At 29.2% G+C, this 19,750-nt stretch overlaps 1 protein-coding gene across 1 annotated transcript in view; it reads right to left on the bottom strand.

Annotated features, from left to right (window-relative positions):
* Positions 1 to 19,750, bottom strand: part of LOC113367383 (ski oncogene) — a 74,318-nt gene that overhangs the window by 35,390 nt on the left and 19,178 nt on the right. The window contains exons 2-6 of the mRNA XM_026608995.1: positions 17,850 to 17,970; positions 17,360 to 17,600; positions 16,951 to 17,092; positions 16,427 to 16,634; positions 15,468 to 15,995 (exon numbers count right to left, since the gene is read on the bottom strand). Coding sequence (XP_026464780.1) covers positions 15,468 to 15,995; positions 16,427 to 16,634; positions 16,951 to 17,092; positions 17,360 to 17,600; positions 17,850 to 17,970 — 1,240 coding nt within the window. The remainder of the gene's footprint in view (positions 1 to 15,467; positions 15,996 to 16,426; positions 16,635 to 16,950; positions 17,093 to 17,359; positions 17,601 to 17,849; positions 17,971 to 19,750) is intronic.

Below are 19,750 nucleotides of genomic sequence, written 5' to 3'. Positions count from 1 at the left end.
TTTGCGCCCTTGTTGTCCCGGAGATAACACAAATTTTAGAATAGTAAAAAAAATACAATTCTATAATTAGGAATTAACTGGGAATTTCACTGATCGCAGTTCGATAGTTGTTTGTTTGATACGTGTCATGCATTTAATTTCTAAAAGTCATTATGGACTTTTTTATTCAGTCACGCTTATTGTTAAAATAATATTTACTTTATTAATATTTATATATTGATAGTCAAATTAAAGTAAATTAAATCTTGTGAAAAGCGTTTATAAATGTTTATCAATTTTGATTATAAAATTAGAAAAATATTCGCACGTTAAAAATAATCCTAAATTGTAACTATCGTAACCACCTCTGAAGAATACGAGATCGTCAATAAAAAGACTATCCCCACAATCAAATCACTATCAATTTGCAAAGCATTCTCTATATAAAAAACCGAAAGCATTCCCCTTCAGATAGAATCTCGTTCTGCTAGGGGAGATTTAAATAACCATAATAACATGAAACTTGTACCATGATCGGGGATTACCGACGTTGTAATAGTTTCATTTATCGGTAAATCATTGATGATATTTGAGAAAAATTAACTAGATATTGGGAATAAAAATTATATACCAAAATATATACTTGAAATTCATTTCGATACGCAAAATAATATACAATATTTACCTAATATGCACCAAGATAATTAATTTTGAATTAAACAAATTTCAAATATCAAATGCAATTAAACAATTTAAATAATTCATTTTCAAATTCAAACTGCAAGAGATTTATGATTAATTTAATAAAGCATCTCAAAGTATTGGTAATCAAGACTTACCGTTAGTCATTGAGAAAAGTCTAAATAAAATTATGATTATTGGTTTAGTACTGATCTTCTTAATCATCTGTATTACAGCAATATTAATAACTAATTAAAGGAAAATTTTATGTTTTCTTTTCAGAAACGATTTGCTAACTTTATGACTTTTTGATGTTTCAAATAAATCTGAATCTTTTGGGATCATATAATAAGCAAATAGTTTGTGAAAAAATCGGCCGTTTCTTTGTAATAATTTGTTTTTTTATAAAAATTTCAATGATGATAAAGTTCATGGTCTTAACAAACATTCTAATATATTATGAGCCTACGATAAGTAAATATATTTTAAAAGTTCATCAAAGTTTGGAATTATAGGCACCGCTTTGTGAGTTATCGTTGACTTTTAAAAACTCTGAAGTAAAATAAAATTATGCAGTATTGAAAGGTACAAAAACTGTCCCATGTCCCCTAAAATAATATTCATCATATTATACTGGTACGCCCTCTACAGAATAGAACGTTGATATCTTATCGTTACATATGCACCGTGAAGGTCATCGAATGGAACTAATGACTATTTGCAGTGTACGTCATGATCGTCCCCATTTTTTGCATATGCTAGAAATAAGGGTGCAGTGATATGAAAAACATCTCAAATTAAATTTGAAATATGGTTAATAACATGTAAAAGACGAATTTAGCAGCAGCAGAATTAAGTAAAGAAATTATCCAAATAGTCATAGGGTAAAAACAACAAAGTATAGTTATTTTTGAATAAAAAGAAAATTAACTTTATTATTAATTTTAGTTTTGAAATAATTTATGCCGAATTTTAGTTTTTGTACATAAAACAATGGATTTGATTTCTTATATAAGATTATTTGCGCTTGACTTTGGTCTGATCATCTAGCTTAGCTTCTTAAACTATGGGTCGCGACCCCATATAGAGTCGAGTGAAAAAATTTTGGGATTACGAGAGATTTTGATGTCAAATATTTATATCATTTTATAACTTCACGTCATGATTTTTGTATGTTGTTCCCAACGAATTCTTAATTCGTATATGTGTATGTATATTGTTAGCAAATAAATAAGTCATTTAAAAATATTAATGTATTTCTTTATATGTGCAGGGTCGTCAAAGAAGGACAAAAGTTTAAGAAGCCCATCAAAGATAAGCAGTCTAAATTAGCAAACACAGCTCAAAAACAAGTAGTTCTACATTCTAGCATGATCTGACATTATTTAACGGAACTACGTGTTTTTTGATCTGTGTTTGCTAATTATTTACACTGCTTATCTTTGATTTTGATCGAAAGGAAAACACACTGGTTAACATCTCTTCTTTGTTATTACTATGTATTATATATAAGATGGTAGAACGGTCTTAGGGCTAGCCCGTGAGTTAAAGTCCAACTTCGATTCAGAGAAGAATAGTGTGAGAGATTTCCCATTGCCATAATATATTTCTGATCTATATTTTCAAGTAAAAATAGACATCGCTACTGCACGATGTCAAGTTGTCTAGAGAGGGATTCGAACTCACAACCTCCTCCAACGGGAGTCCGTTAGCTTAACCATTACACAATGGAACACCCATTATTACAGATGGAATACCCTTTATCACATCATCGCAAACCTGTTATACATATATATTAAATACAGTGGTGTTGTGCTAATATTTTGTTGCCGGAACGCTAAAATTTAAAATCCGGTTCAAAAAATTTGATATATTTCGATAAGACCTCACAAATGTAATATATTGACTTATTATATAATTAACTCTATTATATACAGCTAGTCTACACATTAAATTGTACAAGTATGAGGGAATCATTGAGTACATAATTTATATTCTTCAATGACATTATATTTATTTTGGTATTATTTGTATTCATCAATACCCTACATGTATTTATTATGATATAAACGTACTCAAGATTTATTACAATACTTTATAAGATAACCTAATAATATGATAGATAACCTATTACCTATCATACTATATTATATTATTGTATATCATAGATAGATATCTATTATCTATCATACCGTGAGATACCTATATCGTCATTAACTTATTATATACCTACATACCTTTTACTTCTTATAAATACTACTGTCTAATATTCACCTATATTACATATAGGTTTACCTTACGCCCTATGTATTATCTCTACCTATTATATATATTATCTATTGTCTATACAGGGAATTGAACCCGGGACCTCCGCGTGGAAGTCGCGCACCTTAACCACTACCCTATCGGGTACCCCCATTAATAATATAATATGGGACGCACTGTTGTTTCCGCGGGTCATTTTCTAATTAATTAGATAATTAATACTGAGGTGGCGCGACGACACGCGAAAAAAGACGGTTGATTGTAGCGTTACGGTGGTGTAGCGGTTAAGGTCGTCGCGTTCCACGCGGCGGACCCGGGTTCGATTCTCGGTAGGGTTAATGTAGCGTGTAAAAAAAATATAGGTAATAGGATATATAGTAGATATAGGTTAGGTGTATTCGGTATACAATGTAGGGATTTGAGAGTATGTGATGAAATATAGCGCATGGTATAGATGTAAGGCATGTAGTATAGAATGCAACGTATAGGCATACGTAAGGCTATAGAAATACACGAAGAGGAACCTATGATGTAGGTGTTAGCGTATAAGAAATGCGAATTTATATAAGATTATAAGATAAGATGAGATAAGAATTATAAGATAAGATATAAGATTTAATTTATAAATATTATTTTTTCTATAAGAAATTTTATCTCGGTATTAAATATCTAAAATATCCGTTAAGGCGTCGATTACATCTTACTGCTGCCTTTGCCGTTATCACTTCATAAAAAATTAATCTTAAGGGGGTATTCTACTGTAGAATTTTGAAAAAATCGAAAAATTTTTTTTTTCATATTTTCAAAGTTTAGTTATTCAGAAATATGTCATTAAAAGGATTTTTCAAAATCACTATTATTTCCTGAGTTATATCCGTTTAAGTGACGTGGCCTCGGTTTGGGTCCGAGGGAGTCTCAAAACTTTGAACGCGTTTTTCTCGGAACTACATTTTTCGAGCTGGCGGTAAGGATATCTCGAGTTCTAATGAACCGATTTACTTCAAATTTGGAGAGGATCTTCTCTATACATCGCTTTATCGCATGGACCTTTCCCAAAACTATAACTTTTCATTTAGTATTTTTAAAAAAATTTGGAATTGTTAAAAAAAACATGAAAATTTTTTTTTTTCAAACTGTCGCCATTCAAACAAAATTTTTTTTTTTACTTATCCAAGGTTCATACGATAGCGGCATCTATAATAATTAAGAATCCATCTATTTTTTATGTTTCGGATCACCAGGAGGGTTGGAACCATGCACCCCAGGACGCCCTCTTTTTTTTTGAGCCCCCACTTTGACTGCTCATAACTTTGTGAATTCTATTTTTTTTTAATTATTTTTTTTATGTAATAATAAAATATCAATAAACAAATCATAAAAAATCGATAGTAAAAATATTAATTGTTTCCTTTATACAACGCTTCAAAAACCGGCCAAAATTCATGCTTCTACAGTAGAATACCCCCTTAAGGTGTTCTTAGTCTCGCAACTTACTGAATTCTAAAAATTCTAAATTTAAAAATATAATATAAAAATTATTATGCCGCTGTTTGGGAGGTATGGCAATTTATAAATATACAGACTAATATATACAGAATTTGGAATTTTTCTATAATCCGTAATATTGAGAAAGTTTGCATTAGACCTAAAAAGGGATCCGTATTTACCTAAGCTATGGAAATATATATGGAAAAATTATATGATTTGCACATGCATCCTGTGCTTACTTAGACTAAACAATGATCATAATATGTTTAACAATTTTTTAACAGTATTTACAAATTATATTCAAATCACCCAAAGCAAGTGGGTTAAAGTCGTGTAATTTTTTAATTTGCCTCCCCCCTCTGAATATAAAAATGGATTTTTCTGTGGGGCGAGCGCCCCACGTTGGGAATTACTAGTCTAGGAGTACAATTTTTTAATCTACTACCAGGTTAAAATAATCGAGAGATCATCAATTCCACAGAACCTTCATCAGATTTTCAAAAGATCAAAGTTTCTATGAATATGCTTACAAATCTCAAATTGTAAGCCGAAATTGAGACGATAAGTCTATCAGGGTAACTCTTTTGCTATAAATTGTCAACTAATTTACCACTAAATAAATGTCAATAAAACAATGATTAAAAAAAATTACCAATAGATCTTGGATTGTAAAAATTTACAAGCGATCGAACGGCTTATATTTTTGCCTTAGATGGCAAAAAATTCATCGAATTATTAAAATATTTTTTTTTTAATTTAATTAAAAGCAAAAGAGTTCTTATGCTTTTGTATTTATAGAATTGCTTTACAATCAATTTCCATTATATGAATGTCTTAAATTATTTATTTTATTCGACTAACGCCCGCTATGTCCGAAACAAGTCCAACTTATATCCGCAATATTATGGTGTCGAACACTTTTCGGTCTTAAAGTAACATATGTGAAATTTGAAATACACTACTGGATTGTAATTAATATTTCAGTTCATACACCTCAATTTGTTACTAAATTAAAAACGACTTTGATAAAACCAGTGGTGTTGTGCTAATATTTTTTGCCGGAACGCTAAAATTTAAAAACCGGTTCTAAAACTTACTAATTATTACAAAACCCATTTTGTGCACATGTATGTATGTTTATTACAATAATAACATTTAATAAAAATTAGTTGAATAATAACGTATAAAATTTACTTATTAAATCATTTTCTGTATGTAGCGATTTTTTTATATTTTTTCTTACCGGAACGCGTTCCGCCCCAAAAATGATTTGCTGGAACGACGTTTATTACAATAATAAGAACATTTAATAAAAATTAGTTGAATAATAATTTATAAAATATACTTATTAAATCATTTTCTGTATGTAGCGATTTTTTTATATCTTTTTTGCCGGAACGCGTTCCGCCCCAAAAATGATTTGCCGGAAAGCGTTCCGGCGCGTTCCGGCTCGACAACACCACTGATTAAATATATTTATTTTATAGCATTGATTTGTATGTGATGTAGCAATGACCACAGAAGGCAATTTGGACTTGATATTATGTTGGAAACCTATAACTACAAGTGTCATGACTGCTTGATATCGAGCTTGGCCGAGGTTGGAATCGAACTAATATGTGCTAGCCGCCAGACTCTATAGGTATAATCTGGTATAACCTGACATTTTTATTCGATAAATCTATATCAGTAATAAACTTAAATGTTTCTTAAGATTTAATTTATTGCAGAACGTGATCACTAAAAAAAGTTATATGAATATTTACCCCAGTCAAATTAAAGCTAAAAAAGCCGTCAGTGAGGAATAATTCGCATAGATCTGAAATTTGGTACAGATGTTAAATAGGCTATTACAAATGAAATGTCAAAAGTCCTCATCGATCCGACATATGCGATTTTTTTTAGTCAAGGTCAAAGGTGCAAAATTCTAGTTTTCCCCATTTTTCGCCGAAACCGTAAGAAATTTTAAAAAATTATGTGAGATAGGGTTATTTATTATAAAATTCTCTATTAAATTGTTATCATTATGTTTTTTCGTTAGAATCACCGTTTCTGATATATTGCCGTTTGAAAAGTTGAAAACTTCATATTCTACCAAATATGCAGCTTTTAAACGTCATCAAATGTGTAATACTAAAGTTTCCATAACGTTATGTTTCCATAAGCTAAAACATTTGGTAAAATCATTTAGGTATCTTATCGTATATGATCAGAATATTATATAGGATTATAAACAATGACTCTATGCATGGAGAAATTGCCGGCGATGACCGTAGGCACTTAAGGTCAGGGCACGTCCGTTGTCTCCCCAAAGGTCACTTCAACACGAGAGCACCAGACTGTCGCTGATTTGAGCATCCGATATGGTGATATTAGTGATATGGTGATTGATACGATCTCCCTTGACGAGGCGACATATGCCGCCTTTAAAAGTCATTAAATCAAAGTAACAACAACATCGTTCATTACAAGTGAGCGACATTTTCCACTGAACGAAATTGATGGATGCTACGAAATACGAAATCGTAGTATCATTAGTTTCGTTTGAAATAAAAAATTCTGATATGGGTTCATCTGAGTTTTAACATTGTTTGCACCAAGAAGATGCCAATAATGTTTCAGAATTACAATAAATATGAGTTTGATAATTAATACTTTGTACATCTTAACTTTGCAACAATTAGGGAAAAGGTAGATATTTTTCAAGCTGCTTGCTTCTTGCTAAATAAAATATTAAATCACTGATCTAAATAAAAACCGATTCTTATTTAACTATCTTCTGATTTATGATTTATGATCTAACTATGTAAGTAAATTAAGTTTGATCATTAAAAATAAATTTGAAAAAATACCACAATGTTTACAAATATTTGAATATGCCTTGCGTACTAAAAAAGTTGGGTGATTAATGCATTTAACAATTTTATAGTATTCAGAGTGCATAACAATTCAAACAATCGTTTAATTTTATATAAATGCTAATAATAAATTGCAATGTTCTTTATTCAATTCAAATATTATCTAAATTAAATATTCTTTGCAAAAATCGTTTATAGTTCATTAGTTCACTGAGTAAAAGCTTTTTTGTTTTAGCATCTGATTAGTTTATGTAGTTTATCAAATTGTTTTTCAAATCAATATTTTCTTATTTAGTAATTACTAGAAAACTGCATTAAAACAAATTAACTTTTAAGAAATAGGGTAGGGCGGCGCACAAATAAGCACAATTTAACTTTCAGTAATTATACTGTCTAAACCAAATGAACTACATTACAAAATATCAAATGTCGAACTATGTTCAGTAAAATTCTCAGTCAATTCCTAATATACAAATTTGACTGTCCTTTTTTACCCCATAGGCGGGGTTAAAATGGGACTGTCAGGGAACAAACATTTCGAATGTCTTGCTTTTAATTTTAAAGGATTGTACGAAATAATAGCTATATTATGCAACCAATGCAAAACATAAATATTTTAAACTAATTTTTTACAAAAATAACACTGCATATAACCTTGATCTGGTATTGTCAGAATATTTATCAGTAGAGTTAGAATAACTATTAATTAGATTTATCTCTGGTAAAAGTGTTTTTTTTTAAACGTGATCATCAAGGCTGTGGCTGGTTGCTGATTACATATCTTTTACCCTTTACTTTCAAATATTGCTGTTAAAAAATCCCTGACTTTACTTGTTTTTATTATGTGTTAAGTGTTACCAATATTTGGTAGAATACTTCTCGCTAATTATCTATTCATAAATTTTAAGCTTCCAAAAAGAAACCATTCGCATAGATATAAATTAATGAGGCCAATATAATTTGAATGTATTTCAATAAAAAAATAATCATATTGAGATGACACAAAATTCTATTGCCATCTTGTTTTGTTTAAAAATTCAATTACAGTTTGATTATTTTATTTAAATTATCTTTTATGTAACTTTGTTATCCGCCTGACGTAAAATTCGAGTAATTATTTTCATGCATAATATTTCTCGAATCACGCAAACTTTAGATGGAATAATTATAATGCACCATCGATTCATTTACCATGAGTAATTCGGCTATTTAAATTCGGCGCGCATTGCTCCAACAATTAAAAAGCAGAATTAGATAACAACTTTAAATATAAAAAAGTTTCATTTTTATCTGTGGTACTGCAATTCTATTCGAAATAAAAAAGTTATTATTGAGTTCAAACTTCATTACAGTGTGGTAACGTTCAAATTATTCAAACAGAGAGGAGTCTCTTGAATAAAGAAGCAGTTACTATTAAAAACAATCCGATGAAACATAGTTATACCTCAAGTTTATTACTAATTTATTTGTTTAATATAATTATTTTCATAAAATAATGATATTTTAATAACAGATTTTTTTGACTCTAATTTTTATAAATATGTTCATAAAATAATTAGTTATTTCAACTACAATAACATAAACTATTAAAATTTAGACCGACATCAAAGTGAAAAAAGTAAAATTTAAATAATAACTATTTTAATTTAGTAGCAGTTGTTTTTACGCCTTTTTTATCTATTCATGCATCTACTTTGAAATGATCTTTGGTAATTTAAAAGAAATAAAAAATAGAATTTTAATTTTTCTTTCAATAAATGTTTGCAGCAAGATTTTTTTTTTTGAAGTTTAATCACAATGAAATATTTTTATAAAATAAAAAAGAGAGTTTTATCAAATCAAATTATCTAAGCGCCTTTTCATTGTCATTTATAAAACATTTTTTATATTATTTTTTAATCTTTAAATTTGGCAAGATTAAAATTCTCTTTAGAAATGACGACATATTATTAACAAAGAGTGTTGTAAGTAAATATGTAATTTATAATATAATATATGTTTAAATGTAAATTCATTCATGTTCTTCTTAGACATCGCTCTTAAATATGTCAATTTAGCTTATATAACTTTATGTATTTCTGATTGCTAAATAAAACAGAGTTAAAAAAAAATTACCACAAATATTAATATAAGGTAAATCTATTATTTGCCTTGATTAATGCGTGATTAATGGTTTTATCAACCTAAATTTAAATTTAATTATTCAATTAATTTGTAAAGAAAAAATCAATATTGCCGGATAGAACAGTAAGGCTGAAAAGTCCGCGGATAAAAAGATCCACTACTGATATCTCAGAAATAAGTGTTGTAAGGTTTTTTGTAATATCAATATTTGAAAGTAAAGGCATAAATATGTAGTATCAACCAACACCTTGATTCTTACGACGCCGTTCTTTCGGTTGTGAGCACTGTTGTTTAGTTTATGAGACCTCAATATAATTTTCAGGTAGACGTTATTTAATTGTATTATATAATGTATTGTTATTTTTAAGGTAGATTCAAAAGATTTTTATGTTACGTCAATAAAAGCTTACTTGTAAGTGACAAAAAAAGAACCAACTAACTAAACTACACTAGCAAAGTTGAAAACAATAAGAAACTAGTAAATAAAGAAGTGAATTAAGTTGAAAAAAAATTGCAAAAGATAAATTAAAGATTCTGGGTATAATTCTCACGGGTTAATTAGAAACTTACTTTTATTTTATTCCAAGTTGGGGTTAGTTGAGCATAGTTGCTAAACTTGTTATGTCACTAAGACATCACCATTAACTTCCAAAAATTAATTATTATTTTTAATATTATAAAAAACAATAGAAACTAGTGAATGAAAATGTGAATTAAGTTGAAAAAAAAGATTAGCAAAAGATAAATTAAATTAATTGTTATTTCAACTCTGCTGATAAATATTTCTAACAAAATCAAATCAAAGTTATATACGGTGTAATCTTTATAAAAAATGTGCCCATAAAATCTTTATTTCGCATTGGTTAAATAATTTAGCTATTGTTTGTTTGTTACGTTTTATGTAGGAAATATTTTGATATAATAGCAAATAAACCATATTGTATCCATTATAAAACACAAAAAATTACGGCATATAAAAATATAATATATATGATGAAGTTCCTTTAATTTGGACATTATAATTACTGAAAGTCAAATTGGTTCTTTGTGCCCCGCTCCACTATAATTTTATTTGGAAACATATTGCTATCAATATAAAAACCGATGTGTTTGCTGCTTGACATCGAACTCATTTTAACCACTAGGCCAGAGGAATCCATAATCCAACAAAATAAAAGATTGCAGAAAATTAATTGTTGTATTTTACGTGAATATAACAAAAACTTTTAAAAAAAATTTAAAGATGTTGCATATTGAAATAGTACAACAAAATAATAAACTAAATAAATACCTGCTCCCAATAATTCCCTAATTCCTAACCTGAAGGCAAAACGAAACATATCGTGTGTCACAACGACATTTATCCGTCACCCTCGACATTGCGTCGGCCTTTGTAATTCATTTTTGTAATTGCTTTCTGCTCTATTATTCATGTTTGCTTGGATGACATAATTGAGTGGCTTTCGGGGTGTAATGTGCTTTGGATATGCTCGGTATTTATATACTATGTGCAAGCAGTGCACCGAGGATATATTGTAGATAGAATAATTCAGATACCGTATTGACTTGGACGACTACTAGTGGTAGTTCAGTGGCCCGCAACTAGAAGGGCCGAGGTCGAAAAATGGGTACAAACTTATTTTTTGTAAGATAAACCAATGGTTGACGAAGACTTGTCTTACGAGTAATACGCATAACAAAAATAAATTGTATAATTATGTTTCATATTATGAGCAATACTTCACGTGTAAAAAATGGCAAAGAAAATATCCGGACGAGCTACGTCTATCTAAAAACAGATGATACGTTTATATATTATTTATTTAATTCTGTAGTATTGGTGATTCAATAATAAACTAGAGGTGCATGGCATTTTGCTTTAAGACAAATTGCTGCAACTTCTCGAACCGTAACGATTCATATTCATAACAATTATTTGAAACATTTTCAAATGGATTATTATAAATTCTGTGAGATTTATCATTCGTATTGATAGAAAAAATATAAAAGTTTGTAAATTAGGCGACGAACGCTGTAATTCTAAACAGTTTTTGATACGGATCCCAATGAAATGAAAACAAAATGTGTACTAATTAATAAAATCTATATAAAATATCTGATAATTTGATGTGCATATGATCAATGACCATCTAATGTCAATTTTTGATGCATTCTGCCTGTCCAAATCCGCTGGACCAGCTTTCTACAAAAGTCGATTCTTCGCTTAGTCAATAATGTTTTTTGAATCATTCAAATCGGTCGGATGTGTTTTCGAAATCGTCAACGAAAACTATAGACGCATACATACACAACACACGCATATACATATTTTTTTTCGAGATATGCCAAAATGTTCTTTTATTTGCGCTTTTTTGCGACTACTATAACTTGCCCTATGGGAAGTTAATAAAACTTAAGTAATTATTTATAATATAATAGTAAATTAAAAAATAACGTGTATGAAAAAACACAAAAAAGTACGTACATAGTTATAAATACTTGATAAATGCTGATCAATTCTGGGCACAGATCTGCGAATGTATTTATATGTAATTGAAGAAAACGTTAAAAATGCGAAAAATCGATGTCGAAATTATTTATTAATATTTGCAAATTTATTAGTCTTTTTAATATAGAAACTGATCGAGTATATTATTATTTTATCGTCATAATCTTTTTTTAATAATTATTTATATATGCAAGTGATGCAAAAAATGATGTATGTGAAGAAAAATCATCACATTTTGAAATTTTTTAAAAACCAATTTTTCAGATTTAAATATACGCTGCAAACATCTGTTTTGTTGCTCATTATTCTGTTCGGCATACATGTATCAACATATAATATGCAATACATATTTCATAAATACTCATGAAGTTACTGATATCAGGTTCGGTTTATATTCATTATTGTTATTGAATAGTGGTTAAGTCTAGTTAGTACCGTTGTTTGTTTTGCGTTTTGGCTGTGACGTTACCTACTGCCTCTATTGTTCATCAACGATCAAATTTGTGTAGTTAAGATTGGTTCATATTGAGCTGGTTTTGTGGGTTGAAGTAACCACTGGTCTGATTCAGATTTTCGGAATCCATCATAAAATCTAATTTGCTAAATATAAATTTTTTCTCAACGTTTCAAGTCATTTTAAATCGATTGACAGCTAAATTGAAAAAGATATTTGTGTACTGTACGTAAAGAAAAGAGTGTGTATAACTTGCATGAAAGCCAGCAAAAAAATTGCGTCGATTAGTTGCGCAGGATTGGCCGAGACGTTTTTTTTAAATTGATAGATAAGATTTTTTTTCATCTACGTTTTAGAATACAGTTGTTATAAGTGAAAAATTTGTTTTCCCAATTAAAAATCTCATTGACTGAACGCGAAGTAAAAACGAGAACCGTAATTTTATATAAATAGTTAAACCTGAAGTCGATTATTTACATATATTGCGAAGTTCATGTAATATGCCGGCAAAATGCTATTTACGCAAATTTCATATTTTCTATGATACCATAATAATGTTTTATGTTTTGCGCAGGATTGGCCGAGACGTTTTTTTTAAATTGATAGATAAGATTTTTTTTTATCTACGTTTTAGAATACAGTTGTTATAAGTGTGAAATTTGTTTTTCCAATTAAAAATCTCATTGACTGAACGCGAAGTAAAAACGAGAACCGTAATTTTATATAAATAGTTAAACCTGAAGTCGATTATTTACATATATTGCGAAGTTCATGTAATATGCCGGCAAAATGCTATTTACGCAAATTTCATATTTTCTATGATACCATAATAATGTTTTTTGTTATTATGATTATTATTTTTCAAGAAAACTATAATACCATATACATAATCATCTTATATTCTTAAATACATAAACGATTCAATACAGAAAATTATGGTCACACCGTTAATGCTAAACAGCATAATCAAAGTAATGGCTTTATAATAAGTTAATTTTGTTTGCGATAGAATATTTGACAACATTTGGAGTTTATGTATAGGGTAAGGTATTTACAACGATTCCAAATTAGTGAGTTGTGAATGATTTTAAAACTGACAGAAAAAAGAATAAAAAAAGCCTCTTTTAAAATAGTTATCTTAAACTATCAAATTTGGTAAGCAAGGTATATTAATATTATGCGTTTGGTAAATTATTTTTATTACAACCTTGTAAACAAAATTTCAATTACAATCTCGAAGCCTCGTTTTTTTATATTTAATACTTTTAAGAAATTTTTAAGTTTTTTTTTTAACCAATCAATTTATATACTTGAGAGAAGATGTCTTTATATGGAAGCATGTAACAAAAAGCACAATTCGTTAAAGTGATTACTCCTCTCAAGGGTTATACAATTTGAGAGAGTCGTCGTTTGTTTATCGTCGATCAACAAAAAAGGGTCACGAGTGCAGCGGCTAAATATTATTACTTTACACGCGAGTGTTGAATAACAGTGTCAACACTACGCTGAGCGATTGGAGGCGTAGACCGAACATTAAGCCAGGGACGACAATCGATTGAAGAAAACGCTACGATTAAGTGATTCACATTATGACACGACGGAGAATGCCGCTATGTCATTAGCTGGGGATGAAACTTGTATACGGTAAAGTATACAAATGCATTGCTCTGAATTATATCTAAGGAAACTCGTAATAATATGTTATTATTATTAACACAAAGTCTTTATATAATTAATACTATCGCTACATGCGTCGCGAAACGGAACTCCTACGGTGAATACTATCGTAGCAAAAATATTAGGGCAAATTATGTTGAGAACGCACGTATCAATTCTAATTTGATTTTGAAGTTAATTCAATTCAATTAAAAAAAGATATATTTCAATATATATATAATGTATACAACATAATGGTGGATTGGTACATAAGTCTACCCTTAAGTATCATGCTTTATCAATACATTTTTTTAAATCAGTACATTTACATGTAATATAAAAATATAAAACAGTGTATTATTTTTATGCGACAAAAAAGAATAGTTTTGACCATTCATAAAAAAATTACATCAGTTTTTAGCAAAATAAAAAGGGTTCTAGTTACATCCATGTACGGCGTGTTTGCCATACCAAGCTATTTCGCGTGTATATTGGCCAAGAGTCTGGATGTTGTTATTTGAGTGATCCTTACATTTTAGATAAATGTTTCCAGTTAGCTTTTTAAGATTTTAAAGTTAAAAAACAAAAACATGATTAATTATACACCTATCCCTCATTTTACACGTTTTCGATCTTACGCGGTTTTTGTAAATAATTTTTTTAACTAAATTGAATAATAAATTATAAAAACTTAACTATAATTTGCTTATATTTACAATAACATGTTATCTTTTTACTGTCAAGATAATTTACTGTCAAAATACGACACTACAAAATGTATGTTACAGTCGAAAATTCTTAGTAGTCCATGTTTATGATGAAAATATGTCGATAAGGCGGTAACTCCCCATTTTATGATCAAAACTAAATTTTATTTGTGTATGAGCTGGTTTGCTTGAAATATCAAGATAAAAAGCATAATTATTTTTAAACTTCGTTTTTAATTAGTGTTTATATATTGATAGCGTAAACTTGTTCAAGCTGAGCAAATAACAGAATCATTTTTTACAATATATGTACATAATTTATTAAAAAATAGTGCGACCATGACGAAGATGAAAACAAAAAACTGGAGTGTAAAAGAAAGGTTATATCTTTACAAACCAATTTTAATTTTTATCTATAATTGATTTCATAAAAACACGATATTAATGTCATTTTCCAAAAAATCCGTGTCTGATTGCTTAAATCCTTTACTTCGATTCAACTAACTAAATTCTGGAACGATATCATTTTTCAATAAAATCCGTATCTGAATTATAAAAGTTAATAAATACAATGAATTCCAAATCACTTCATAATTCAACTCGATTACTTGTTATGATATGTACCCTAAATAGGATCGTCATGCAAAACAAACTAGTTATAGCTCTATGCGCACGAAATAGGTATCCACTATCCTCAACGCGTTTGTTTAACCTAGACAAAAAAAAATACTCAAAATTCCACTAACCTGTCCATTTGTAGCATCGTCTTCCGTTGACTCCACATCGACCAAAACGTCTTGCTCTTCTTCATCACTGTCACTAGTCGATACTCCTTGTCTTCTGGGTGCATCTTCCAACTGGGGTCTAATTATCGCCGGCGCTCCTATAACTGGCCTAAACGCAGAATGATGATGGTACAACGCTGTTTGTTCGCCAGCTACCATCGGAGCCCCAAATACTGGCCTTTTTAACCAAGGTAACGCTGTATAAGCAGCTGTCGGGAACTGAAACTGTTTCTGCCACATATAATCCATAACACTTAAGCCTCTAGTGATAGATAAAGGCTCAAGCGGAAAGTTTACGGGTAGTCGCGAAGGAGCTGGCGAAGGATGCGCTGGAGCGGTGGAGACGCCGATAAGTTGTGACTGAGGGCAAGGAACTGGACTGCTGGCATCACTTTGATGCGAATGATTGTTAGATGTTTTCATTTGTTTTGGGGTCGATTCACGCCCATGAGATAATAAGCGCTTTCGAGTTCCGCCGTTGAACATAGCCTGGAAAGTAAGTACAAACAGGTTTAATTTAGTTAAGTAAGTTTAGTTAGCTACGCTATATTTGTGGCTAAACAAGGTGAATAATATAAATAATCCAATTGATTTCAAACATTTATAAAAAATCCTGCTATGTACAATACCAATTATCTGTGTGTGATTTAGTAATGCAAACACTACTAACAACAACATCTATTTTCAAATCTGAATCAAACAAGATATAAAAATTGGTTTAAATATTCCTATCACTTCAATAATTATATCTAAAAGGTAACACATACTTCATAGATATATTTTTTTAAGGTTAGTCATTTTGTTGAGTTCAAATAGTTTCTCATATTTTTTTACTGTGATATTTATTTTACTTTGTATCTACACTTCAGTCATAATATGTAATAAATAAACTAGAATTAGGTACTAAATATATAAATTACCTTAACATCTTCCCAAGCGTGCACAACTTCATCAGGTGGTCCTCCACTTAATTTCATATGGCGCCTCCAGGAATTAAAATTAGCTGCATCGGGTTGTACGTATTTATCACCTGGTCCAGTACGATGTGAGTGAAAAATAAATTTATTTGGGGAAAAGAATAGTCCACAAAAACTACACTTGATGCATTTGGCTCTCGAAGAATTATACCTGAAATAAAATTGATGATTCAGAGAATGTTCAAAATACTAATAAACAATGTATATTTGATGATCCCTTGGATTAAAATTAATACTACACACTATTTTAAGATTTTCAAAATAAGTTAGATGAATAAAAAAAGACTTCAATATGTTTTTAGTATCGATTTCTGAAACAGTTTATTCATCGTAAATATTTTTCTGTAACAAAATTGAATTGTTTCTCCTCAATTGATCATCCTCAGTTGTTTGCAAAATATACACAAACAATTTCAATAAGTTATGTTGCAAGTGAATAAGCATATTATGCAAATAAGAATGCTTACCTTGACGGGAGGAATGCTCCCCTGCATCCCCAAGCGCATTCGTGGTGAACTGAGAATGCAAAATCGTCAGGTAATCTGGGTGGGGCATTGTCACCGAGAAAGCTCTTGCAAAGCCGCTCTGCTTCTCGCCTTGTTATCATTCCTAGAAAGTAATAACAAGCGTGTTGTTGTATTGGAACTCATAAAAAGGACATTAATCTTCAAGAAATCTTGAACTTCACATGAGTATTTTAGTTGAGAAAATTACATGCATCATAAATACAAATGTTTAGATATGTACTAAATTTTTTCATGATATAAAACATTCTTGTACAAGATTTTTGACATTATTAAAATTGGCCGAAAGTATAAAAATCATTATACTAACGCAAAATTATAATAAGAGGATCACAAAAAAAATCCCACTTACCACATCTTCTTGAAGAAACGGGCATGGCTCCTGCTCTTCGCAGTATTTCCAATTGTACGGGAGTACACTGAACACAAGTTATGCCCAATGCTACTCTTCGATTATGAATTTCATTGTAAGAGAATTGTTTCAGTAAAGTATTTGATATTTGCGCCAAACACAAACGTTCTTGGGCTTCTATAACAAGGGAAACGATGGGGACTCCGTACAAATGCACAGTGCCAACCTGAAAAGCATGATCCTATCATTTTTTTAGATTGAGTTCACATTTTGTTTATATTAAACAACTAAAATAATAGACATTTTATTAAAATAAGACGTATAATTATATCAATTGAAAATTTATTTTCGTTTTCTGAACTATAAGAGTAATATTAATAAAATTCAAAGTAAGAGTAAAATGAATGAAATAAGTAATGCAAACTAATGATAGTAGTAGTTAATATAAAATATTGCATATAAAATTGAATAATATTAGATATTGTATTACCTGGTTCGGTTTTGAATTTAAATGCTGACCAGAATGGGGCGGCGGAGAAAGTTTGCGCTCGTGAACAGTCGTGCGACTTTTAAGAATATGTGAAGCAAGTGTTAATTGGGCTGATTCCATCCTGGAAAAGAATAAGAAATGATTAATTCATATTATATTAAAAATTGTACGTAATATTTAAAAAAATTAAAATATATTACAAATTGTTCATGTAAATACATTGAATAATTAAATATTCTTTTGTTTACTGTTCTCAAGTAAAAAGTCAATTTTGGCCGATACTTTAAAGTATTTAATGCACTATTACTTATACAAATAAACTTTGATGAAAACGAATAAACACAATAAATTGGAAAATTTTATATTTCCAAAACTTTTATGATGTTCAAAAATTTAAATTTGAAAAAGTATGAATTATAGTTTCTGCTCATTGTAAGATTTAATAGTTAAGTTATAATTATATAAATCTAAAATCAATTTAAAGATCGCATTGTTAATCACATTAATAGCAGCCATCAGGGGAATACATTATCACAATGTACACATTGAACAATCGCAAAGAATAGATAACTGTCATCGGATATCAGCATCGAATTAAATTATATTTCAGAGAACAACGACACAAATATTAGTTGGAGATGTCAAATAGTCAGAACCGGATCAAAATTTATCTAAAGTTATGAGCAATAGAAATGTTGTCTATCTTGAAATGTTACAACAATATATAGGAAACATTAATATCTAGAGTGCTAATTTTTATTTAAATATCAAAATCTGACATAGATATACTATTAACATTTTGGAGTTTCAGAGAAATATAAGAGTCATAATCTATAGTTTAATATGTAATAATGCTCTTGTTTCATTATTTTTTAGTTGTATCATTTAATTCACGGGAAAATACTTTCAAGCTTATTTATAAAAAATATATTATAGTAATTATAATTTATTTCAGATCTTAATATTTCAACTGAAAGTTTATGAATAAAATATGTATGATGAATAATTATAACTGTATAATTTTATATCACTTTATGCATAAATTTTCCCTATTTGAATAAAATACTTAAGACATTCTTAATGCTAATAACCAATGTTCCATCCAAATTTCAACATGTAGTTGATGGCAAATAGGCATCGAATTCTGAATAGTCTGAATGCAAATCATCAAATAAAATCATTATAGAGGTTAGTGTATTAAATTGATGAAATTCAACTGATTATGACCACTGGAACCAAGTACGGCCATTTTTTGGCACACTTTGGCAAATTTACTAGACCTGAACTGCAAAATGTAGATTCAGCAATTTTGATGGCAAATAGGCTCTGGAAAAAATTCTGGATGTGCTCAATGCAAATCATCAGACAAAATCATCTTAAATTAATAATGAATAAAATTTATGGAATTCAACTGATTATGACCACTTGAATTACAGCTCGGCAATTTTTAATTCAAACTGTAGCAAAAAAACTGGATATTTGGTCTTAGATTAATAATATATGTAACTAGAACAAATCTGCATTCAACTCGGTGAATATGCGAAAACTCATTTAATTAAAAAAAAAAGTGCGCATAAGGTTCACACGCGATTGAAGTAAAACTTATTTGCTACAAGATAGCATTTAAGTAAAAATAAATACATCATATAACAATTTTGAATAATGTTTATTAGTAATATGGTAACACTCGTGATGCATAAATTTATCAGTGTTAAGCATTATACACATTTATATAATGATAAATTATAAATTATATATTTATAATAGCATTAAAAATATGTATAATATTTAAAAACAATAATGTAATTAAAGTCATACTTCAAATATGACATGATCGGTTTGTCATTGTAATTATCATTTAGAAATAAACCTTTATTAGAGAAATGAAGTAATTTTTGATT

The sequence above is a fragment of the Ctenocephalides felis genome, unplaced genomic scaffold (genome assembly GCF_003426905.1).
Source record: "Ctenocephalides felis isolate EL2017-DRISC unplaced genomic scaffold, ASM342690v1 CF-g0.4_SCAFFOLD_01170, whole genome shotgun sequence".
In the NCBI taxonomy this organism is placed as follows: Eukaryota; Metazoa; Arthropoda; class Insecta; order Siphonaptera; family Pulicidae; genus Ctenocephalides; species Ctenocephalides felis.
This window is presented reverse-complemented; position numbering and strand designations above follow the sequence as displayed.